Source organism: Clarias gariepinus, chromosome 21, assembly GCF_024256425.1.
Source record: "Clarias gariepinus isolate MV-2021 ecotype Netherlands chromosome 21, CGAR_prim_01v2, whole genome shotgun sequence".
NCBI classification, from domain to species: domain Eukaryota; kingdom Metazoa; phylum Chordata; class Actinopteri; order Siluriformes; family Clariidae; genus Clarias; species Clarias gariepinus.
Window position 1 is genome coordinate 25,938,153 of NC_071120.1, and position 26,146 is coordinate 25,964,298.

The following is a 26,146-nucleotide window of genomic DNA, read 5'->3' on the forward strand; positions in this document are numbered from 1 at the left end:
CAACACACTCTAAACGTCTTCATAGCGTGATGGTATTTAAATAAGAAATTAATTCAGTGAATTAATAACGTCATGGGAAGACTCAGTGACATTTACAGCATGCGTTACCTTAGATAGTTTTCCCAGAAAAATTGTTGGAAAAACTGTAAAAAGATAAAAGCAAGCGACTTGTGAAGCAACGTTGTTACATCATTATGCTAATGTTAGCAGGGTCAATAAAACTAGCATATACTGTAGCTTAACCTCATCAAATATGGGCATTTGTGGACTTATATACAATACAATACGCATAATAAACCACATTTGTTAAACCATTTTAGCTAAAGTTAGCTAAAGTTAGCTAAAATATCACTGCAGCTAATGTGTTGATGATTAGCAAGATTAGTCGTGTTAGCAAAAACATGTTTTATATTTAAAAAGCTGTATTGGGTAAAAATACCATTTTTACATTCGTGAATTGTATTTATTTATTTTATGTGCTTTATGCTTGACGTGTTTTTTTTTTATTATTATTTTAAATTAGCCGTTAGAGTCGATCAAGCGTTATTTTTGGGGTGCGTTCAAAATCGCGTCATCGAGTCCCAATCCAGGGCGCGAGAGCAGTATTTGACCCGTATCAGCGCACTATTCCGACGCGGATTGCGACGCACCCTAACCGGCGTTCAACCGTCTGTTTCTCTAAGACAGTTTGAATCTGCTAAGGTAAGAGCACCACGTGTGTTTGTCCTTAAGTGTTAAGTAGTTTATTATTTCTTGCTAATTTATTAATTTGGCATTTTAAAAGCACATAGTGTTTCGTCGATAATGATAAAGATTAATTTGCAAAATAAAAATAAAAACCTTCAAAAAATGGTGGTAAAATCAAACGTTATTCGTGTAAACTCATGTTAATTTGAAAATAATCTTTTGAAAATGCAATTAAAACATGATTAGGGTGTAGGTTGAAGTTGGATAATGCTAAAACAACAACAACAAAAAAAAAACTATTGTGCTTGTAATTTATTATAATACATTCATAATGTCAAATAATTCAGTATAACTTTACCAAACCTTGACCAGCAGTATTTTTCATTTAATTGTTTGTTTGTTTATTTATTCATTTGCTTTTTTGTTTAAAATGTCTGCTCAATTTAAAAGTTACTGGAGCTCCAGTGGAAATATGAAGAATCATCATTACTGTTGGAGTGTTCTTGGGTTTGGATGAAGGTAGTGCTGTAGAAAGTAATATAGATACTGTAGATGGAGGCCTAAAGTATTAAGACACCATGTGTAATGTGATCTAGTCCCCTCTGTGCACAGAACAGGTGATGTCACTGATTTAGTTCTTGCCTTTCTTTACTGATTAGAGTTTTAAATTCATTGCTTAATAATTTTTTTTATTTTATTTTATTAGATTGAGATCATGTACCATAATAACATTTCATCGTCTCTGTCATGTAATGATGTGATGATGTCATTTAGATTCTTCAGTAACAGCATCCTATTTCTGAAGATGTCTTTAGAGCTGCAAACCAATAAGGCAGCGTGTCTCACGCGTGATCTGTCCACGACGGTGTAGATACAGTCTTGCAATAGACGCTAATTTGGAGAAATGTCTTAATTTATGCAGTTATTTCTTTTCGTATGAGACACTGATTAGCTTTTTCAGCTTGGTGTTGCACAGCATTGCGTAGTGCGTACTATACAACTTTATTCTACATAAACTTCATACTTTCTCTGCAGTCTGTTTTTTATATATTTCATATTGTATCCTTTTTTATGTACATTCTGTTTCATGTTCTTTTCTCGTCCATGATGTACAGCATGCATCCTGTCTCAATTAAAGTTTAATTAAATTAACGTTATTTATATTTAGAGACTTAAGAACGTCATTGTCTCAAAGCAGCTTTACAGGATAATTAAGGGGGAAAAATTCTAGATTATTAGAAATTAGGGACGCACTGATTGTAAAATTATTTACCAAAAATTATGTTTAAATTAATAATTAGTTTGATAAACAATGCCAAAACCAATATTTGTTTGTTTGTTTGTTTGTTTGTTTGTTTTGCTTCTCATTGCCCCTTTTATGTCAGGAAAAATAAGATCTTTTCGTTATTAAAGTGAACTTTATCATGCTAACCTGAAATTCAATCTTATAAATTTGTTTCAAAAGCCCTTTTAGCTTCTTATACAGCTTCCTACTCAATAAAAAATATTCAGTTCTTACATACATTGGCCCGACAAAAAACTTTTTTGTAGAACATAAATTACATAACTGTAAAAATTATTAGAAGAACTATATACAGAGACGGACAAAAAAAAATTTAAACACACTTGTATAAATATTTTAATACTAAATTTGTTGCTAAACGCTATATTTTAACATGTATGATTAATATTATTATAATATTGTTAATATTATGTTAATATAATGTACATTATACTATTTCTCTATGGAATTCTTGCTTATTTTAAAATGGTTTTCGTTGTTACAGTAAATTTATATATATATATACTGTGTATATATATAAAACAATAATGTTGCAATATTAAGATAACAGTGCAGAAAATTGCCTTTCTGGTCTCTTGTTTAAAAAAAATAGAAAGGGTGATGTGATTAAATTAAATTTTTTTTGGGTGATGCGTGTAAACTTTTTAGATATAGTTTAAATATAAAAAAAATTATAAAATTAAATAGAAAAGTGATTGTTGTGTGAATTTTCAAATGTGAGTATTTTCGAATACACACACACACACACACACACACACACACACACACACACACACAGAGTCAGCCAAAACAAATGTATACATACTTCAGGATAAGAAAAATAGTATGATGTATATTAACATAATATTAAAAGTATTAACTTTTAGCACTAAATTTAGAATAAACTCAGTATTAAAATATTTATACTTGTAGTTTTTACTTTTCCTGAAGTGTGTACACATTTTTTTGGCTTTATAGTATTTATTTAGTGTAACTCTGAGTTGGATTAGCTGCGTGTTATTACTTTAAGGGGAAATTAAAATTCACAGGAAAAAATCGGTAACCAATTTGCTGGACTTAAAGGATGCAGCCTGCACACTTGGGTATAAAGTAGGAAAAACTTTTAATAAGACTTTCATTCATTTAAAAAAATTGGTTCAATTAGAGGATAAGTAAAGTCATTAGACTGATGAATAATGCATGTAAATGGATCATTAGGAACACGCATTTCATTGAGATTGCTTTCTTTTTTTTCTCTATCTTTTCTTCTTTTTTCAGTGAAAAGAAAGCAAAAAATGGATCCGAACAAGCAACGCTTCCCGTCAGGACTCCCTGGTTCTCCATATGCTCCAGTGACGCGGGGTCGAGGCTTCCTCAGAGAGGAGCGCACATTAGGGCGTGCCAGAGGTTTGGGCATAACCCCAGACGAGCCGCCTGTTGGTCAAGCTCGGGGTTTGGCTGTAGCTTCAGAAGAACCCCCGGTAGGGCGAGCTCGAGGTCTGGCTCTAATCGCAGACGAGCCCTCGATAAGTCGAGCCCGGGGTCAGTCTGTCACGGCGGAGCAGCCTTCGGTGGGTCGTGCTCGAGGTCTTCCTGTAGCTCCTCCTGAACCGATTGCTGGCAGAGGTAGAGGTCTGGCTTTAGACACCCCACTGTTTCCTTATGCCAGGGGTAGCCCTGGGTTGGGCTTGGACACGCCTGTTGGCATCGGCCGGGGAACGCAGCAGGAGGAGGACGCTGGTGTCGGGTTCGGCAGAGCGCGAGGGATTCTTCACTCTCCTGTCGAACCTGCGGTGGGAAAAGGAAGGAGCGTAGCGCTGTTCATGAAAGAGCCGGAGTCTCCCGGGAAAAGTGAACGTGTGGAGACGCCCGAACAGGAACCACCCAAAGTTCAGGCAAGTATAAAAGTAAAGGTGGGGTGTTTTCACTAGTGTAAATAGCCCTCGGTTTTGGTGTAATTAATTTACATTTTATTTATGTAGAGCTCATAGCAATAATCGTTGACGCAGGCAGCTTTACAGAATCTAAAAGAAATTAATTTCATTGATTGTTTACCTGTAAGAGTGTGTTTTTCTTTGTGTGTGTGTGTTTAGGTTGATGTTCCAGGACCAGGGTTATCCCTGCTGTCTATGTTTCGAGGTATAGGCATTGAACCAGCCAAAACATGGGGCAGAGGAGCCACACCTTTGGGTAAGCAACAGACAGAACTTGAAAACGTGTCCTGAATGTGATGTTCACAGATTATCAGCACGAAATGCGTCAAGGAACAACACTACAGCCACATCCAGATGGTTTGAGAATGACACATTGATCCATAAAGCATCCTGAGAACATTGATGTGTGGGGTTAGAAGGGAATGGGCTCACTCACAATTTTGGCTAAGAACAAAGCCATAAGTAAAGAATGGCTTTACAAAAACCTCCCCCGAGAGCAGGTTCTCCCAACCATCCAGGAACAGTTCGGTGAAGAACAGTGACTTTTCCTGCATGATGGAGCTCCTTGAGTTAAGGCAAAAGTCATAAATAAGTGGCTCTGGAAACAAAACATCGAGGTTTTGGGTTCATGGCCAGGAAACTCCCCAGGTCTTAATTCCAGTGAGAACCTTTGGTCAATCCTCAAAAGGCGGGTGAACAAAAAAACACCCACACAAATTCTAACAAACTCCAAGTATCGATTTTACAAGAATGGGCTGCGCCATCAGTCAGAAGTTGATTGACAGCCTGACAGGACTTATGAAATGCTTGTGATTATACTTCAGTATACCAGAGTAACATCTGCTGCTTTATTGTTTTTAGATCTTTTTTTGTCAAACTTTGTGAAAATTAATATTTGTCATTCTCAAAACCTGCGGTCATGGATATACACACACACACACACACACACACACACACTGACTGTAAAAATTTGAGCCTGATATACTGTAGGTAATGATCTCAAAGACGAAGACGTGTTGAAGAAGAAATGCTGAAGGACAGAATATTGAAGTGTTCCTTATTTCACGTGTACTTGTGTGTTTTTGTTTGTCCAAGGACGAGGTGCAGTAAGTGAGCACAAGGATGATGTTCAGTCCCTCGTGCCTCCTGTTCTGTCTGCTTTTGAAGCACGAGATTCACGCTTCAGCAGCAGGTAAAGGCAAATAAAAAACAAGGTCTTTATAGATGATATACTGAGTTTTGTGATACATTATATCAGAACGTGTTTTTCCTGTGAGACATCATGCCATTAAAAAAAATGTACTTATTTAAATCACAAATTGACAGGATCAAACTAGCGCTGTAGCGTCATTCTGAACAACCACTGGGTCAGAACCTCACTAATCACACTGCAGAGTCACTGCAAAACCGCTCATGAGCTTCTAGATAGTTTATAACATAATAATGGCATGATGTCTCACAACAAAAACACGTTCTAGTATAATTTAAACAAAACTTCCAAGCACAGTAACTAGAGATGGAAATCACCAGTCACCTCCCGATATGATATCATCATGATATTTCAGTGCCAATTCAATTAAAAATTGTTATTCTGTACGATTTTATAAATACCCTGATTAAATATTACATTTCCCCGCGATTTTGAAAAAAGTTTAATGAATACTTAAATGTAGCCAGTTCCTTATAACACAAGTTTTCTAACTTAAAAACCAAGCGCAGCATTTAAACAATACAAACTTTAACATTAGCGCAGGGTTTACCGTTAGCACAGGATTTAACATTAGCACCTGGTTTAACATTGAACTGAGCAGCGTGTATCTCTGTCATCCACCATAATTATTATTTCTAATCAAACTTAAAAATAATAATTCACTTTTACCACACAGGATAAAAACATGTAAACAGTTCAAATTAAATGCGCGGAATGAAGGCGTGAGATCGCGTTTATTAAGTAGATTTTAATTCCACACTCATAAGCGCGTATTAAAAATGTAGAGCGCCATCTGTTGAATTTTGAGAAGAACTAATTATTTTTATAAGGTCGATTTATTTATTCATCTTTTGAAACAATATACTGTAAGGGTATTTAAATTTCAAAGTAGCATATCTTATAAACTATATTATAAATATATCTTGTATGAAACATATCTTATAAACACATTTACTTCCTTGCCTTCTTTCGTGTCAATTCAAATTATTTTCTTTTTCTTTTGTGTTTGTGTATATAATTTGATTATATATAAAACTTATATATAATTATATAATATATGAAAATCAGCGCCAATGTATCATTTATTGCATAGTATGCTGTCTGGCGAATCCCTTCTCTACTGTTTATATATAAACAGTAAGGTGACGCTAAGGTGATGTGTGTTTCACAGTGTTGTAGGGAGAGGCCTGATGGGAGTCAGGAAAGATCCAGGTTTCCCAGTGTGTCGAGGTTCCGGTGCCCCGCTCGCCCCCCTGATCCCGAAAGAGATCCCCACGACCCCGGCGACCTCGCCTCCGAAAGCAGAGCTGACGATGGAAGTGGCACGGTGAGCACGGTCGCCATGGTTCCGCCAGGGGCTGCGTGGCATTGTCCACACCGGCGGAGATTTTTCTTATTTATTTATTTATTTATTTATTTTTAGGCATGTGTCATCTGAATTTCAGTCTCTTGTGATGTTAGTTGCCATGGTTTTCCTAAAGGGTATTAAAAAAAAAACGGCCACTGGATTAAAAACAAGACGTCTTATTATCAGTCAGAATTCACGAGGGGAACGTTTAGGGATAAAATACTGCACGTCTGTGGAGTTCATGTTATGTCAAACCTCACCCTGAAGTGGAAATTAAACACGCAGAGGAGAGTAGGAACAAAGATGTGTGTGACCACACACACACACACACACACACAGCAAAATTGTTAAGGAGAAACACACTCCCGTCCCTCATCCTTCATGATTGTAGTTCACTATTCATTTGCATCTTGTTCGCGTAGCTAAACTTCAAACGCTCATCGTCTTTGTGTCCGTGACATGCTCCGCCCACTTCACCACAAAACAGGCTATAAAATCTTACCCTGAGAGCAAAGCAACAGGTGAGCGTTCTGTCTGTGTTACACGTTCAGTACAGAAGGCGCAGTCATGTTGGAGCTGGTGTGGGGTTGTTTTTCAGGAGTTGGGCTCGGCCCCTTACCTCCAGTAAAAGGAACTCCTTATGTTACAGCATACCAAGACATTGTGGACAGTTTTATGCTGCCAGCTTTGTGGAAACAGTTTGGGGACGGTCCCTTCCTGTTCCAACATGACTGCGCACCAGAGCACAAAGCAACGTCCATAAAGACATGGATGAGTGAGTTTGGTCAACCTAAAAGAACACCTTTGGGACGAATTAGAGTAGAGACTGCGAGCCAGGACTTCTCGTCCAACATCAGTCTGACCTCACAAATGCACTTCTGGAAGAACGGTCAAAAATCTCCAGAAACGAAATCCCCTGCAGTCCTGACGGCTCCTGTTTCGCGCCAGGTGTAAGATTTGCTTATATGTTCTGTATACTGTATGGATGTATGTATGTTCCTTTTTTAGTGTGGTATTTATTTCTTTTTTTTCCCCGCAGGGAGCCGCTAAAGAAACTCGGGACGAAGGGGGAACCGGTCTCCATCGCGTCGAACCACGTCCCGATCCGATGCATGAACGAGGCAGTGTATCAGTATCATGTCACGTTCACGTAAGTTTGATACAAACCTGTGTGTACGTGAGAGCTGTTATGTGATTTCTCGTGCAAGACAGAAGTTCCCAAACTAGATCACGCTGTGACCCTGCAGGAGGTTTTTTTGGAGAAAAATCCCAATCTCCTCTTTTGGTTTATATAATTACAAACTAATATTAAAAATGATCTTAGATGGGTTTTGTGTGCTCGTAAGTTAAAACGTTACTGCGAGTCACTTTTAGACAAACGTCACTTAAATTAGAAGCTGTTGTAAATAATTCCTTGTTTGCTCAGTATCTTGACTTGCGCACTATAATATATGAGGGTGTCAAAACTTATCTGGTTATATTAAAACTCCCTTTTGGCCGCACTGTCTTATCAGCGCTTTATGTTCAAGGCTGCTGTCTAAACATGTTGCATCCGTGCATCAGTAACTGCTGTGCCAGCAAAAATCGACGCCTCACTCGTGATTTGCACGAAGAGTGTTAGAAGAGCAGCGTGCAGTGATTCTGTTGGTTTTTGTGGTCTGAGTGTGAACCTGGTGTGGAAACAACTCACAGAAAAGCACAAACACAAGTGTTGGACATCTGCAAACAAAATTTGCATCCCGTTGTGATATTCTACTACTAAGGAAGAGTTTCTTAAAGAGAATTATTACTGGTGACGAGATTCTCAAACCGCCTACTGAGGAAAAAGTTTAAAGATTAACAATCAGCTGGAAAATTCAATAATACTTAGAATTTTCTGGAATTCCCAAGGGCCAGAAGTATTGGAACGCTATGAGGAAAAAGGTCCGACAATCGACAAAGTTCACAGTGCAGAGCGTCGTTAAGAAAGCTTATCGAGAGATGGACAAAGTGTATTAAAAAGCATTGAGATTATGTTGAAAAAAGATGGGTTGGTCTTTTCTAATAATTAAAAATTAAAATAAGTTTTAAAGCCAGTGTGGATCATTTTTGACTTGCCTTCTTAGTCCAGGAATAAAAATGTACAAATTTAAGCTCACATCGTGTCCTTGTTTTTTGCGTGTCTTAAACTTTTGGATCGCTTTTGATAGAGACATGGGTCGTCACATCCAATCGTCACACAGACATCAACAAAAAACTTTTAAAATAATTAAAAATGTATTTTTGCATGTGAGAGGTAAAATGTTGCAGTTTTTCTATAATCCTACAGGTGGCGCACTCTCAACTGTTCTCACGTACTGGCAGGTATCGCAGAATCCTGTTTGGTGAGAAAAAAAACCAAAGTAATATCACATCAGGATATTTTTTAAATCATGATACTTACAGAATTGCGATACAAATTGAATCGCCACCTGGGTATGGTGATGATGTCGTACCAGGTGATCACTGGTGATTCCCATCTCTAATGATCAAGTATTTCTGCTTAAAGCCTTGTTTGTTTATTTCTATATATTTAATAAAAACATCACTGAGCTACATTACAGTAATGAGCTGTGAGGTGAAGTGTGAAAACAACAAGATTGATTTATGCAGTATTTCTAACCTTGTGTGTAATGAGTTATTAAAGCCCTAACAGCTGAAATCTCAACTTAAATGAATAAGCTTCAATAAATAAACTTAAGAATAAAATAAAATAAAAAGGGGTTGATAAGCCCTCTGAACAAACCCAGTCCTCTCATTAAACCAGCTGATGGCTGAGTGCCTGCTGTATGTAGTGTGTGCACTTTATAAAAGCTTGGTTCACAGAGACAAAGTATTACGGGTCTTACGGTATTCTGGGCTCTGTGGTCGTGCAGCATTCAGACCAGCCATGACGTTAAAACCACAGGGAGCTGACGTGAGCATCATATACAATGACGTGGAAAATTCTCAAAGTCGAAAGTCTCTAACCCTAAGGAAAAATGGGAAAGCGTAAGGATCTGAGCTAGGGCTGTAGCTATTGAATATTTTAGTAATCGAGTATTCCAAAAATTTAATCGAGTAATCGGATAAAATTTACTTTTCAACAGCAGTGTAAAATATATAACTTTTAATTTTTAAATGCATAAAGCATTTTATCAAAAATAAACATTGTCATTATTCACAATACAATGGGTAGATTAAGGTTGACTAAAATTAATTAAGTGCATTACAGTCCCATACATTCTTCTCTTGGCTCGCTGATATTTTTATCGTTTCTTTCCATTTTGCAGCCCGCAACAGAACACTTCATCAAATCAATACACAGCTAACTGTTTGCGTCTCAACAAATAATTGCGCAAAAATATAACGCAAGCTTTTAAAATCAATTAAAAGCAGCTTCAGGGCAGAAGATTTTGCCTTGATCATTTTTTGTAATCGAATTACTTAAATTAGTCGAGGAATCGTTTCAGCCCTGATCTGACCTGCATGGACAAGGTCCAAATTGTGACGTCTAGATGACCTAAAAGCAGCCCTACGAGGACAAAGATTCACTTCTGATGTGTGTTCGTGGCTCGCAGCTCAGTCGTAAACATTTTTGAAGGGAATATTAAAGCTTGTTGACGTAAATGGAAAAGCATTGAGATTATGTAGAAAACTTATGTATTTGTCTTTTTTACTAGTTGATTAAAATAAGTTCTATAAACAGAGCGTGATCACCTACATCGATTAGCCATAACGTTAAAACCACAGAGAGCTGCTTTCGAGTGGCGCAGTGGTAAAGTGCTCGCCCCATCATCCGGAGATCGCTGATACGATTCCCGGGTGATGCTGTAACTTCTCGCAGCCGGAGGTCTGATTGGTCGAGCTCTCTCAGAGGGGAGGGACGAGCGGTACATAGTGCTTCCACATTTATCAGGGCTCTACAGCCAATCAGTGGCGTCTGTGAGCTCACGCAAGCGAAGGGAGGGGTGTTGCTGTCCTCAGAGTGTGTTACTCCTTGGGAGTTTGTTACATTCTCAGGACTAATGGTTCTACAGTATGTTTTTACTAAATATTGTATGTTTTTACTAAAATGCAAAAAAAAATAAAAACTGACGCAAACAAGTTTTGATCGTCTCCCGGGCGTACGCGCAACTCAGCCGAGGCAAAGTTCTGCCAAAATTTCAGTTCGAAAGTATGTGGTGTTTGAGGTTCCACTGTATTTATGTCACGTGTGCTTTTATGTCTTAATGCCTGGCTTCAGGTTGATGACGCTCACTGATCGACATGCGTCACTTTGTACGAGACCGCGAGTGTTTGTGCGTTTCAGGCCAAACGTGGAGTCGACGGGGATGCGCTTCGCCATGATGAGAGAACATCGAGAGACTACCGGAGACGTCGTGGCCTTCGACGGTTTCATCCTCTATCTGCCCAAACGCCTAGAGCAGGTGTGTGTGTGTGTGTGTGTGTGTGTGTGTGTGAGAGAGCTATGATCTTAGCGTTAAGTTTATAAAGGGTTTCACTTAAAGGATAAAAAAAAAAATCTAAATCCTAATTGGGATCATCACATATAATCAGCGGCGTAGCCACGATGGTGATGGTGATTTTTGCACTAATATATGGAATTTGTCAAAAGTTTTGGCACCCCTTCGTACTCCACAGTCTTTCCTGCTTTTTATTTCTTTTTAGTTTCTTGTTCTTTCTATTGTTTTTCTCTCTCTTTAACCAGGTGGTTTATCTGAAAGCGGAGAGGAAAACCGACAACCAGGAAATCAATATTAAAATCCAGATGACCAAGATCCTGCCCCCGCACTCGGACCTCTGTATCCCCTTCTACAACATCCTCCTGCGCAAGTGTGTGTGTGTGTGTGTGTACGTCTGTGGGTAAACGCAGGACAAATAAACACTAGAGAAACAGGAGTGTGAAATTTGATCGAGGGATTTTGTGTTAAAAACAAAATCAAGTTGGAAACATCACCTTAAAACTCATAACTTATTGATTTATTTTTTTTAAATCATCTTGATTATTATTATCGCGGAAACACTTAACGAAAATTAAACAAATAAACAGAAGCAAAAAAATTAAATAAAAACAAACAAGAGTGATGGTCCGAGCCCACGCCGAAGTCTGTGTCAGCGCGAGTCTTTTATCAAAACACACCTGGTGATGAACCCACAGTTAAGTGTGTGTTTAAGCCTCGGTGGCCTTGAAGCGTCGCGGCGGCGTCTCTTTATCACACGGCCCGCGCTTCTTCACCAATAAATACATAAAGATGTTGAAGTGTTTTTTTTTTTTCTTCTTTTTTTCTTTCTCTCTCTCTCTCTCTCTCTTTCTCTCACACACACTTATTCTGAGTTCTGTGTCAACAAAATATAATAGTGCTCGCTCTGTGTTGCCGTGGTAACAGCAATAGCACATTAAATCAGCGGAGCGATGCCGCGTGATTTCAGGAGCCGTTAAAGAGTGTTCAGGCCGCTTTCACCCGCCGCTTACGGTATTCATCTCTCTCTCTCTCTCTCTCTCTCTCTCTCTTTCTTGTACATCCTCTCTGCTTCTTAAAGTTCTCCACCCTCTCTCTCCTTGTATCCTCTTTTTATATTATATATATATATAATATATATTAATTTATATTTTATATTTTCTCTCCCTATACATTCTTTTATACATTTCTTTCCTCTTCTTTTCATTTTTTTCCTTTGCTCTCTCTTCCTTTTTCTCCCTTTTTTCCCTTTCCTTCCTTCTCTCTTTCTCCTCCACACTGCTTCTTTCTCTCCACTTTCTTGATCATTTTCTCTCTCTTCATTGTATTGCTCTCTCGCTCTCTTTCTTAAAGTTCATCCCCCTCTCTCTCTCCTCGTCTCCTTTTTACATTCTTTCTCTCTTTTCCTGTCTCTCTCCCTCCCTCTTTCTTTCTTTTTCTTTTTTAAAGTCACTTCCTTTTCACTTTAGTGCTTTCTTCTCATGCTCTCTCCCTCTCTCTCTCTATTTAATTTCTTCTACACAGCTTCTCTTCCTCTCTCTTCATTCTCTTGCTCATCTTTTCCTCTCTCTCTCTCTTTTTCTTTCTCTCATTATTGTATCTTCTTTCTCTCCTTGATTCTTTCTCGTCCTGTCTCATCAGGTTATTTTTTTAATCCTTCTCTCTTTACTCTAATTTTCTCTTAGTTCTCTCCCTCTCTCTTCAGTTTATCTCTTTAGTTTTGTGCTTTCTCTCCATCCCTCTTGTTACTTTTTCACTCTCTCTCTCTCTTACACACACACACACACATTCTAACTCTTCCTTCATCTCTTTCCTCCGCTCGTCATATAATTATTTTTCAGTTGTCCTTTCCTTTTTTCTCCGTCCATCATTATTTCTCGTCTCCCCTCTCCGACCTTTTCCCTCCGTCTCTATTTTCGTCCTCTCTCTCTCTCTCTCTCTCTCTTTTTCTCTCTCCTCTGTGTCTGTACTCAGTCTATTCCGTCTCTTGCGCCTCTCCTCTCCTCTCCTCCCGTCCCTTGTTCTCCATCCTTTCTATCCTCCTTGTCTGTCTCCTTGCACTCGCTGCATTTCTTTATTTTTTTTTTCACTTTATGATGTCTCCGTCTCTTCTATTTTATTTTTTCCCCTTCATCTTCTTTCCAGTACTTTCAGTCTTGTTCTTCTGCTTCCATTTCTTTTAATAAGTTCAGCGTGTCCGATCTCCGTGCCGGGTCAGCGTGTCTCCATCATTCCTTCCTTTTGTTTGTTTAAATAAACACTCTTTTTTTTTTCCCCCATCTTGAGAAATCCTTTTAAAAATGCAATTAGTCTGCATTGAACTCCTGATCATTAGGATCACATCAGGTCCCTGTGCACTGCAGCTAAATCTGATGACTGTGATTAATAACACTGACCTTTGTTTTGTTTTTTTCCTTTAAAAAGAAAGATCCCTCTTTTCTCATCCTCTCTCTCTCTCTCTCTCTCTCTCTCTCTCTCTCTGTTTCTTTTTAGAGTGATGAAGATTTTGGGGCTAAATCTGATCGGCAGGAACCATTATGACCCCAAAAGTGCAGTTGTTCTTAGCAAACACAGGTATTAAGCACTTCCTGAGAAATTAACGAGAAAGTGCCAGAAACTCTCCAGCAGTTTCAGAGAAATATCACACAGCGCGTCGTTCCAGTGATGCATGTGTCAGAGATTAGCCGAGCCTGGAGGGATGGAGGGATGTTTGATCGGACGGATTATTAGATGGATGTTTACATGCTTAGATGAATGGATGGATGGATGAATGGAAGGGACTTTGTATGAGAGACAGAGATAAAAGGAAAGATGTTTCTGTATTTGGATGGATGGATGGATGTTTGAATGAATAGAAGAATTGAAGGCTGCAGGGATGCTGATGAATCGATGGATGTATTTGTGGTTAGATGGCTGTATAAAAAGGGGGGATGGATCCTTAGTTAGATGGATGAACGGAATTGATGTTGACGGATGATGGATGGATGGATGCATCTGTTTGGATGGACGAAAGAATGAAAGTTTGTATGCATGGAGGTACAGTAGATGGACAGACTGATCCAGCCTTGCTTAAATAAGTGGAATGATGTTAGTAAATTCGGATAGATGTGTGGACACATTTTGGTCAGATGGGTGATCAAAGGGTTGTATGGATGGATGAGTGGATGCTTCCTTAATGTGACGGCTGAAAAGAATGTTCATATGCTTGAATGGATGGATAGAAGGTTAGATGGTAAGTATTGAATAAAAAACTTTGATAAAAGAGTGCATAGATGTTTGAATTAATGGATGGATGGATGGATTGATACATCCTCGGTCGGATGGGGTTGGAAATGGTAGCTTAAAGTGATGATTTGATGGATGTTTGTGTGCTTGGATGGATGGATGGATGGATGGATGCTTCCTTGGTTAGATGATAAACTACCATACCTGACTTATGAATAGATGGATGGATGGATGGATGGATGCCTGCATGCTTGGTTGGTGTAGATGAATGAATGAAAGGATATATGCTTGGATGGACGGATGGATGCTTCCTTGGTTAGATGGTAAGGTTGTTTGTATGCCTGAATGGATGGAAGTTTTTGATAAATGGATAGGTGTTTGGATTAATGGATGGAAGGATGTTTGGATGGTATGGATGGACGCATCTATGGTTGGATGGATAAACAGATGGAAGGAAGACTGCTTATATGCTTCGAGTGATGAATGGATGTGCTTGGTTGGATGGAAGCATTAACGGATATAAGGATTTTTGCATGCTTGAATGGATGGATTTTTGCATGCTTGGATGGATGGATGAATTGGTGGATGGACATATGGATGTTTCCTAAGTTATAAGGTTTCCTTGGTAAGGTCGTTTGTAAGCCTGAATGGATGGATTGATTTTTATCAGAATCATCAGTGTAATGACTTCTGTCCAAGGTTATAACTTTTTAACAAACACCCAACACCTGTTTTTTGTTTTTTCATCTGTGTGTGTGTGTCAGGCTGCAGGTGTGGCCAGGTTACTCCACCAGTATAAAACATACAGATGGAGGTTTGTATCTGGGCGTGGACATTTCACACAAAGTGCTAAGGAACGATTCGGTCCTGGACATCATGTAAGCACATAATTGAGTTCCACTTAAGATCATTTAGCAGGAATATATATAACATAAACATTTTAATATAAGCAGTAATGTTGTGAAAGTATTTCGGTGTTGTTTATTTTGAAGCTTATATTGTGTGTGTGTGTGTGTGTGTGTGTACTGTAGGAATATGATCTACCAGGAGAGTCGAGAAAGCTTCAAGGACGAGTGCACCAAAGAGTTCATCGGCTCCATAGTCATCACTCGCTACAACAACCGGACCTACCGCATCGACGACATCGAGTGGGCCAAGTCGCCCAGAGACTCCTTCACCATGGCCGACGGCTCCGAGACCACCTTCATCGAATACTACAGGTATTCGGGGGTTTTAGATTTATTACTTGTACAACTTTTGTAAAGCGAGGCACGTTAAAACAAATATTGTATAAAGAAAGGTGGTAGGGACCTTGAAATGATTTTTTTTTTTTTACTATTTTTAATGCAAAAAAATAAAGAAAAAAGCAAATGGGAAAGTTAATAATCAGATTAGTGTTACACGTGCGTTGTTAAACAGGCATGGAGAAAATTACTGAGTTTTCCTTTCAGCTTGACCTACAATATAAAGACGTTCCGTTTGTAGCTTTCTCTTTCTGTATTTTGGTGCTAAAAGATTGATCCGGAAGTGTGTGTGTTTCGTGGTCTCCATTTTCCCCCCCTCCTATGTGTGTTTACAATCTTTTTTTGTTGTTGTTGTTGTTTTTTTGTCCCATGTCCCATTTTATAGATTTTTTTTCCCTGCAATGGTTTTTATCCCCCTCACCCATGTCCGATTACGGGCTCCGTATGGATAGGCTTTCTGTGCCGCCTATGGGGGACTTTTTTGGTGCGATCTGGCAACCCTGATACCGCACCCCCTCACAAAACAAGCGCTTCCCGGAACGGGCCCCAATATAACTCCACACAGCAGCTGTAAAATGTAATTTCACATTCTGATGGATAAAATCTTCAATTGAGGCATCGTAAGTGTGAAATCCGTACAGATCACAGATCAACTACGGGCCGTTTCACCTCATCAGAAAACAAGGGGATTTCTGTAAAGAAAAAAACGCTGAAGGAAACTTATTGGAATAGTTATTGCCTTGACTTTGTGTTGTTGTTAAAAGTGTTGTTTCTTTTCTTCTTTCCGATTTTGATCGCAGGAAAAACTACGGCATCACCGTAAAAGAACTTGATCAACCCTTGTTAATCCATCGGCCGAAGGAAAGGGCCAGACCTAGTGGAAAGGTGAGGTGCACGTCATACCTTATGGATCAAGAGGTGATTCGTGAAAAACGTGCTTATTTAGCTTTTTTTTTTTTTTTTTTTTTTTTGGTGGACGTAACTTCCAACTCAGAACCTCTGACAGAAATACAGCCATGTTTAAGAACGTGTGGTTGCATTTTTCTGCGTCATCGCATAATTGTCACATAATTGTATTTAATATGCACTTTGCAGATTATCAGACCTGTCAATCTTTACACATTTTGCATAAGAACTCACAAAAAAAGGCAGAATCAGGGCATCTTCTGCCTCCTTATAAATGAACCAACTGACAAGTGAATCCAGAATGATTGACAGTAGCGTAGGTGTTATTTGAATCCTCTGGTATACTTTATAAATGGATCCCCTGGATGCTATATTACTGTACATTTAGTCTCGTTGCCTCTCAAATCTCCTGCTCGAGTCACGGTGTCTTCGCTTTCTCAATTCAATTCATTTCAATTCAATTTTATTTATATAGTGCTTTTAACAATGGTCATTGTCCCAAATTTTTTTTGTTAAATATTAATAATAAAAAAACAGAATATAACAAAAATTCTTTATTCTACATTACCATGAAGTCCAGTTATGAGTCAGTAGGTGCAGAGGGCAGATGGGGTCTGGGTCACTGGGAGCACAGGAGCAGCATGTGTAGCTCCAACCATCATAAAGCAGAATCTAAGACTAACTGAAGCTTGTTTATTGAGGATGCAGGACAACCACTTAGTAATGCATTACAATAGTCCAAAATGTGCTTTCTCACACTGTAACCTGATCATGTTTCTTATACATTATACAATACAAACACTGTGTAACTCCAGTCATGTTTATTTAGGATGTTGAGAAAAAAAATCTTAGCCAAAAACTTTCCTATTGTACACGTGTTATAGATTCTTCTTTGTGCAAGACTCACGGAGTGAGATACGGATTCAGTAAGAGGGACTATAAAAGCAAGTCAACAAAAATGTTCAAGTATGATTTTCTTCAGAAATGATGCTGATCCCATGTGTTTTTTGTCATATATTTATTATAATATGAAATTTATATTTCAACCATGATGCAGCATCCCGGGGAGGAGACAGGGTTAAGGGCCTCGATTTAAACCCCTGACCTTCTGATCAGATTAAAAGGAGATGAAATTTCTGTTTAATGTCTGTAAAATTTTCAGTTTTTCTCAGTTCTAGGATTATTTACAGTGAAACCTCGGATTGCGAGGAACGCGGTTAGCTAGTGTTCCATAAGACGAGCAAAGATTTTTTAAAATAAATTTTGACTTGGAAAACGAGCAAGTCTTGGTTTTACGAGTACAGAGTATCGTGTATCACGCTTCTTGTTTTGGCGCCGAGCGTAACGTGATCACAACTGAGCCAAAGTTTTTTCTCCCTCTTGTGCTGCGGAATTGTGGGTAATCGTCTCCCCTGCTGGCTCTTAGTACGCGTCTCTTACTAGTATAATTAACATCTGTGCACGCGTGTACTGTTTACTGTGACTACGTGTGTGTGTAAAACATTTTACTTTGTGTCTGTATGCATGTGTGTACAGCGCGCGTGTAAAGCAAAAGCAAGTTTTATTAGAGAGGTTAAAAATCCATTTTATCTCTCTGTATCAGTCTGCTCTTTGTGTCTGTGTGTGCACGCGCGTCATTGGACATCGTGAAACACACACACATAGACCCCTCCTACTTTCGCCTTCACAGACACACACACTCTTTCTCTCTGCTCTACATGGAAACAATGCTCTGTCGTGATTCTTTTCAAAGGTAAAGTGCAGGTTAATTTTTTTATTTTCTACTTTATGAATTATTTTTATGTATTTATTTTTTGGGGGCTGTGGAACAAATAATCTGAGTTTCCATTATTTTTATGAGACAATTCGATTTGGTTTACGAGTGTTTTGAAATACACGACCCTGCTTCCGGAACGAATTCTGCTCGTAATCCAAGGTTCCACTGTAGTCTCAGCTAAATGTATGATTTATGTTTTTCCTCCACCCCCCACAAATAAAAATGGGGAGAAAAAAAATAAACAAAAAATGTGTTAATAATCAAACCTCATAAGCGATACCTAAATGTAGAAATGACACGGGTAAAATATAAAGATTAAATTTAGTACCAAATAGAAAATTTTTAAAATGTTATTTGTTGTATAACAATGGTTTAACGCTTTAAAACTCCATCACGAAATCTAAACATGACAACTAGCGCTAGGAACTAAAGGCTAATGATCATAAGAATGCTAATACGAGAACAAATGGACATGACCCCCCTAAAACCCATCAGGAGCTAATACCAGCTTCAAAAACAGGATAAGAACTGTGAAGGTCTCGGGTACAAGACACAGACATGGACCATACAGTACATGGTGTACGAAACACACGAACACCATGAGACCACGCAAATTTTTATTTGCGTTAAATCATTTAAAGTGTTGACGAGTTAACGCTTACAGCACTGATCTAAAGTTAATCTTTTATTTAGACTTTTAGACTTTAGAATTATCGACCCTCAAGGTTTCAGTTTTAGAAAAGAAGGCCTGATGGGAAAATCTAATGTGTTTAGAGATAAGCGCTGCTGCGCCCGACTGCGAGGAGATGATATCTACACTCAGAGTTGTGGAGCAGCTTAGAAAAACTTTCCCAGGTCCGTAGTGGAGAGAAAGAGAGAGAGATTTTCAAGGTATTTGCACTTAAGTGGAAAAGTGTTTCTTTATAAGATGTTATAGGGGTCACGAGGTGAAGGTGCGATTACGCCCAGAAGCCGAGCGACCGAGTTTTTAATAATCTGGTGTTTTTCGGACTGCTGATAGCAATAAAGTCGGGGATTAACTGAAATCCAGACGCCTGCGCGGAAAAGTACAAAGCAGAGATCTGAGCAGCGGAGGAAGATAAAAACATGATCTGGGTGTTTTTTTGTACATATATATATATATATATATATATATATATATATATATATATTTATGAGAGCAAGGAAAGAACAGTTTCATGATTGTGTTGGGTTTATGAAGGGCCACGTGAGAGAGTGCGATAGACACAAGGTTAAATGTGTGTGGAAAAAAAAGAGCGGTAGGTAAGATGCTTTACTGCAAAGGCACTACGTCATTTTCCTTGCAAAAAAACAGAACTATAATCTAACTATAATGTACGTATATAAGAAAGACCCTTTAACTCTAGCGCTTGTTTCTGATCCGAATATCCGAGCTGATTCTCGATCAGGAGCTCCTGTAACACTCCTCACGCCCAAGCTGTCCTTCCTGTCCGGCTCTCCATCACAAAAGATAAGCCAAATCTTTATTTCATCATAACAGCCAACAGCACCATCACCGTGTCGCAGATTTATGTGCATTTTGCAGGTCGGCGCTGGAGGGGTCGGCTCGCCCGCCAATCGTTGTTTGATGTCGCGTGTCGAAGAGTAATAACGTTTTACAGATTACATCGCTGGCTAATTAGTCTATGAGCACCGGGGGCAAAAAGATTTGGACAAGAGATGTGCTAGGTTGGCACTGTATAGATTTTGAAAGGATAATTACAGTGGATATAATAGTGGCTAAGATTTTACTCATTTGGAATTCAGGAACAAAACGTCTTATATCTTGTATTAGGATTTTAACGGGTAATTACTTAGAAATAAAATAAAAGTGAAGAATAAATCTCTATAGGAGAGGCAGTTTCTCTCAGCAGTCTGTAGTCGATTAGTGTGCTCTAATAGTATATTTAAAAAATATTTCTCTTATTCGACGGGACGTTCAAGTCAAACCTGGACTTTTCCAAATCAATTTTCCACTGATTGACGCTTACAAAAGACACAAACATTTAAACGTCAGCAAGTGGAATGTTTTTAGATTCTTGGAAATAAACTGATTAATTTATAAAGTCTGTGTGAACTGTACACACAATAATTCACCAACACCACTTGCATGTTACAGGAACTCGGCTGAAAGTTATCGCCACATCCCTCATACAGTACAGTCCTGACCTCGCTCCAAGACTTTTCCCCATGTTTGGGCTATTAAAGGAGTTCCTGAGAGACCAGGGTTTTAGACGTGAAGCAGGCAGAAAACTAAGAAATCTTTTTTGATTTGATGGTATTTTGATGGTATTCAAGCACTAGTGAAACACTGGGATAAGTGCATTAGTGTATCAGTGGATTATATAGAGAAATAAAGAGAGTTTTTACTCTTGTGACTGTGTTCTTTTATCCTGCAGAATCACAGAGTCCCGCTTTAACTCGAACGCCTGACAGCACTTTTCTTTCTGTCACATGATTGTTTTTATACCTTTAGGTTTATCCCTGCAAATTATTTGCTTCTGTAATAACAGAAATGAAAAAGTCTCAGATCGAGCGCGTTAATATAAACCTGTGATGTACAGCTGTGAGCTGCTTTATAGAAAAAAAGTAATGAACCAACACCTTCTCGACCAATCAGAATCGAGAGTCGTACACATAACGAGCTCGAGCTGCTGCTTCATCACTACATCATCCTGTTTGTTCGTCATGTTCTGGTTTAGGTGAGGAGAAAATCAGGTTGAGAGGAAATCCAGCCCAGATTTTTTTAAATCATATACCGCCCCCTATTGTGTGTTTTAGGCATTACAGTTTACTGTTAGATTTGGGGTTATAGTAACCAAAGACTGCAGTGTGAGTTTATTCACTAACAGGACTGTGTATATAAACCACAACGTCTTATAGCGTGTGAATAAAACGAAGATTCTGTTACACAATAGAAAATATTAAGTGCACATCATTTGTGGAATGATGAAGGTTACAAAACTGAATAAACTAATTTAACACAAAGTGTTAGAAATGTAAACATCTCAAAATGATAATATAATACATATTAAATTATTAAAATTAAACAAGCATCATCGATCAAGTGTTAAATAGATTTTTGAATAAAAAGAAATTATATGAATGCTATTAAAAGAACAATCATGTATAGGATTACTAATAATAAAACAATACAATGTAAAGCACTGTTCATGCTGATAAATTAATTACAGTTAAATGTTTTAAAGGGTGTGATCTGACTTCTGATTGAAACTTCTTGACGTTCTCCGGCTTTAAACACAAACGTCTAATATAAAAAACGATGGCTGTATGAGATTAAAGGTGGACACAGATCATACATTGTTCTCAAAATCTATATCACGTGTAAGAATGTGTTAAAATGAAGACGCAAAATATATAATAAAGTCGCTGTAGCAAATACAATGTGTACATTAAAATAATTAAATACAAACAAGGCTGATCCAGTGGACACGCCCACTCATTAAGTATATGCTAATGAATATCAGAGTATGTAAACGAAAGAGCCACGTGACAAAACAAACAAGATTTCGGAAACCCGAACAAGTGAATTTTTTTCTTGGCAGATTTCGTAAGAACTATTGTGAAGAAAAAAATCTTTCTTTTTTTTGTCTGCCGTGATGGTTGTTTTGAAGAAAGTTATAATGCGGTGACGTGTCAGGTCATGTGATTTCAGTGCCATCGATGGGAGGCTGGGCCTAATTAGCATACTTAAAGTACAGGCTTCACAAAACAATACAAAAATATATATTTTTTATAGATAAATTTGCAAGTTCAAGACAGTAACAGTATTACTTGTTATTTTTATGAATTTTCATAAATCTTTTTTTTTTTCATCTTTTTTCCTGTGGCAGTCATGTGTTGAATCAAATCAGGCAGCACATCCACCACGTGTGATAGGAGAGAATTATTAGTTAAGTTTGTTTAGAATTGTAAAAAAAATCGTGATATTTAAAAATCATAATTCCAATACAAAGCTTATCAGCACTCTGGTATCGTGATGATATCGTATCATATCGTATCATATCGTCGCTGGTGGTTCCCGTGCCTGGTTAATGTTTTCATGTCTCGAGGAACTTACAGTAAGTCTGCGATTCATTTATTATACCGCCATAATTATTTTTGATTTTGACTATCCAATTCCGTAGAGAGTGGGCGGGGCTAATGAGCTTCCCGCTCGCCGTTTGCGTTTTCAGTAAGTGTAAAGTGAGCACACGCGGGCTGTGATGATGAAGGCGTAAAGCGGAACCATCCTGAACCCGTTTGATCCTTTAACCCTTAAATTTGTTCTCATCTTGAAGCGAGAGCGGTCATGGGGGTTCGGAGGAAACCAGAGCACTATGAGGAATCCCATACAGAGTCACAGAGAGTCATCATGCGGGGAGAACTTTCACACGGAGATTTGTGTGCTGTGTTTCTGCGCAGGTGATGTCGGGGGAGATCCTGCTGCTGCCAGAGCTCTCCTTCATGACCGGCATCCCGGAGCAGATGAGGAAAGACTTCAAGGCTATGAAGGTAAGACGCGTGGAGGACAATAAACACCGCTATCTGCATGAAAGTGATGGAAGAGCTGTTCTTAAGAATATGCTCAGCCTCATGGTTGTCATGGTAATGACATGATGATGTCGTCCCAGTACAATACATTCCAAGCGCGCCAGGTGAAGGTTGTGCTGTAAATAAGTAGTAGTTGTTAGTGTGTGTGTGTGTGTGTGTTGTTATTTAGGAACTGATGGTGCACATTAACGTGAGTGTGGATCAGCACACACACTCTCTAAAGCAGCTTCTACACAACATCAGCACCAATCAGGAGGCAGTGAGAGAACTGAACCGCTGGGGCCTCGAGGTCAGCTCCGAAATACTGGTGGTGAGGACACACACACACACACACACACAGACACAGACACACAACATGTTTAAAGTCAGCTCCGAAATACTGGTGGTGAGGACACACACACACACACACACACACACTTTACATGTTTAAAGTCAGCTCCGAAATACTGATGGTGAGGACAAACACACATATACACACACACACATGCTTAAAGTCAGGTCCAATATACTGGTGGTGAGGACACACACACACACACACACACAGACACAGACACACACACTTTACATGTTTAAAGTCAGCTCCGATATACTGGTGGTGAGGACACACACACATACACACACACACACACTTTACATGTTTAAAGTCAGCCCCGAAATACTGATGGTGAGGACAAACACACATATACACACACACACATGCTTAAAGTCAGGTCCAATATACTGGTGGTGAGGACATACACACACACACACACACACTTAATATAGTTAAGATGCGTCTCTCTGTTTCTCTTTTTGTGTTTTCTTCACTTTCTGTCTTTTTCTTTTGTCTCTCTCTTTCTCCCTCTTTTATACATTGTCTCTCTCTCTCTCTCTCTCTATAGACTCAGGGAAGGACCCTGCCCATGGAGACCATTTGTCTGCAGTCCTCCACCTTCGTCACGTCCCCGACCGTGGATTGGTCGAGAGAGGTCGTCAGAGACGCGTCCATCAGCTGTGTGAGCGCGCCCGGATCCTCACACACACTCTCTCACTCTCTGCCTTTTCATTTCAGTGCCACGCCCGTCGATGGGAGGTGAAGTGGAAATCCTCGTGCACACACTCGCTCTAGTCGTTTTTCGTCCCCTTGTTTCAGCCCTGACTAAAAGCACTCGGTTCCAGCTCTTCACACGCCCGCTCGCTCTCTGCACCGTAGTCCCCTGAATCCGGGACTCAGAATCAGACGTAACCAGGAGAGAGTGATGATGGTGACTTTAGGTCTAATAAACTGTCTCCGCGACCTGGTTTTACAGAGCGACTGTCAGGACTTTGCACGCACGCACACACACACACACACACACACACACACACTGTGTGGTTTTTGGTCAGCCTCATACTTTCCACCAACACCACCTGCATGTAACAGGAGCGCAGATGAGAGTTATAGCCACACCCACCAAAAAGAGGCCTGACCTCCCGGCTATTCCCACATATTTGGATCATTTAAGGAGTTCCTGGGAGGCCGGCGTTTCATCAGGACGTGAAGCAGGATTATTGCGCTGGTGTACTTAGAAAACTTTTTACCTTGACGGTATCCAAGTGCATCAGTGTAGCAGGGGATTATATAGAGAAATAAAAAGAGTTTTTACTCTCAAAAATTAAAGTCCTGGTTCGACTTGAACGGCCTTTATAAATACTGTTCTCCATCGTCACATTTCTTTTTTCTTAATTTGCCCCATGTGGATAAATAAAGTTTTTTTTTATTAAATTTAATTGAATAGAATTGAATAGAATTGTTCCGTACTCCTGGGCTCTGTCTCACTCGCTCATTTAGAAAAGTTTCAGTAACCGTCCTATCTTTTTTTTTTTTTTTTTTGGTGCTTTATGTACAAACAGGATTCATATAACTTGTTTATTTTTTTGTTTGTTTTTCTTTCCCGTCTCAGATCCCTGTGCACCGCTGGACGGTTTTTTACCCCCGTAAAGCCGCCCTTCAGGAGGAGGAGCTGGAGGCGGCGTTCATGAAAACAGCCGCGCCGATGGGGATCAAGCTGGACCGTCCGACGCGCGTCGAGCTCCGTGACGATCGCACCGAGACCTACATAAAGAGCATCCACGGCGAGCTGAGCTGCAAGGTGCAGAACTTTCCCCTCTCTATACAGTGTACAGACCGGTCATGTGTTCTGATACACAGGTGCTGAGATGATCCTCAAATAGGAAGTGTGTGTTTAGGTTTTAATTCATTATTCAAGCAGAGGTGGGTGGAGTAGCCAAAAAATGTAAGAAAAAGTAAGAGTAGCTGTACTTCTATGTGTAGAATAAATGTGTAGAGAAGTACCGAGTCGAGTGTAGCAGAGTGTAGCGGAGTGAGAGCAGCGTTTTTTCTTCACAAATCTACTCAAGTAAAAGTAAAACGTTGCAGTGGTGCAGTAAAACTACTTTAAAAAAAGTTAATTTTTTTCAAAGAGTTACTCAAGTAAATGTAACTTGTTACTACCCAGCTCTGCCCGTAAGGCGTACACGTCTTTACTTTAAACGGCTCTGACCAAACGGGAAGGACGACCTGGACGGGTGCCGTTATAGAGTCACGACAAAACACAAAGACTTTTTACTCTAACCACCTCGAAATGAATGCATCTGGTCATTTTATTCCATAAGAATAAGAACTGGTGAAAAGTAAGGATCGTGGAATTCTGGGCCGATACAGATGTTTAAAATGATAATTTGGTAGATGGTCATTGGCGTACAGCGATACCTCGGCTTCTGTTCTAATCAACAGGAAACCAACACCGTATATTGTTCTCACGGCAAAAAAATTATGTGAAGGGGTTCATCCTTGTTTGCAGACAGACGTGTACACATGTGGGCTTCAAACTAAAATAATAATAGTAATAATACACAGTGATTTACTCGAAAAAGAGCCCCGAATATTCTGTAATAACTCGCTGTGATAAACCCGAAAAAGTTAACGCTACATACCGTGATGGATGTGTAATCGATCACATGCGATGCTGGACGTGATCTCTGTTTCCTGCCAGACACATTCAGACGTGGCGTCACTGTATGTCCCTCACAAACACCTGGAATCAGTGACTCATTCCTACATCATCACTTGCTTCGAGCTCCAGGGCGACATTGACCTTTTCTAAAGCTCTCTGACACGTTGATTAAGACGTGTCTTGTGACATTTTTTTCGGACGACCTCCGCCATGAGAAGGGATCAACGATTCCATGGTTTCAGTGCCGTCCAGACTCTTTTCCCCATCAACCATGTGCACTTACCCTATTTGCACGCTCCCTGGAGAATTCTATTTAAATTCTATTTTATTTCCACACTAAAGTTTTCTGCATTTTTTAAATATTTGTACAGAAATCTTTTTCTTAGATTTTTATTCAGTTTTATCCTCTATAGCTGTATTTTCCCTAATTTTATATTTTATTCCATATTTATTTCCTATTAATAATCTTTATTAAGGTCACGTATAAGCATTTCACTTCATATTGTACTGTGTATGACTGTAT

At 39.1% G+C, this 26,146-nt stretch overlaps 1 protein-coding gene across 1 annotated transcript in view; it reads left to right on the forward strand.

Annotated features, from left to right (window-relative positions):
* Positions 1–645: 645 nt before the first annotated feature.
* Positions 646–26,146, forward strand: part of piwil2 (piwi-like RNA-mediated gene silencing 2) — a 31,795-nt gene continuing 6,294 nt past the window's right edge. The window contains exons 1-16 of the mRNA XM_053481013.1: positions 646–702; positions 3,248–3,864; positions 4,063–4,159; positions 4,999–5,095; positions 6,285–6,440; positions 7,501–7,611; positions 10,771–10,888; positions 11,170–11,294; positions 13,415–13,495; positions 14,911–15,024; positions 15,178–15,366; positions 16,191–16,275; positions 22,520–22,609; positions 22,818–22,958; positions 23,530–23,643; positions 24,571–24,759. Coding sequence (XP_053336988.1) covers positions 3,265–3,864; positions 4,063–4,159; positions 4,999–5,095; positions 6,285–6,440; positions 7,501–7,611; positions 10,771–10,888; positions 11,170–11,294; positions 13,415–13,495; positions 14,911–15,024; positions 15,178–15,366; positions 16,191–16,275; positions 22,520–22,609; positions 22,818–22,958; positions 23,530–23,643; positions 24,571–24,759 — 2,307 coding nt within the window. The 5' untranslated portion in view covers positions 646–702; positions 3,248–3,264. The remainder of the gene's footprint in view (positions 703–3,247; positions 3,865–4,062; positions 4,160–4,998; positions 5,096–6,284; positions 6,441–7,500; positions 7,612–10,770; positions 10,889–11,169; positions 11,295–13,414; positions 13,496–14,910; positions 15,025–15,177; positions 15,367–16,190; positions 16,276–22,519; positions 22,610–22,817; positions 22,959–23,529; positions 23,644–24,570; positions 24,760–26,146) is intronic.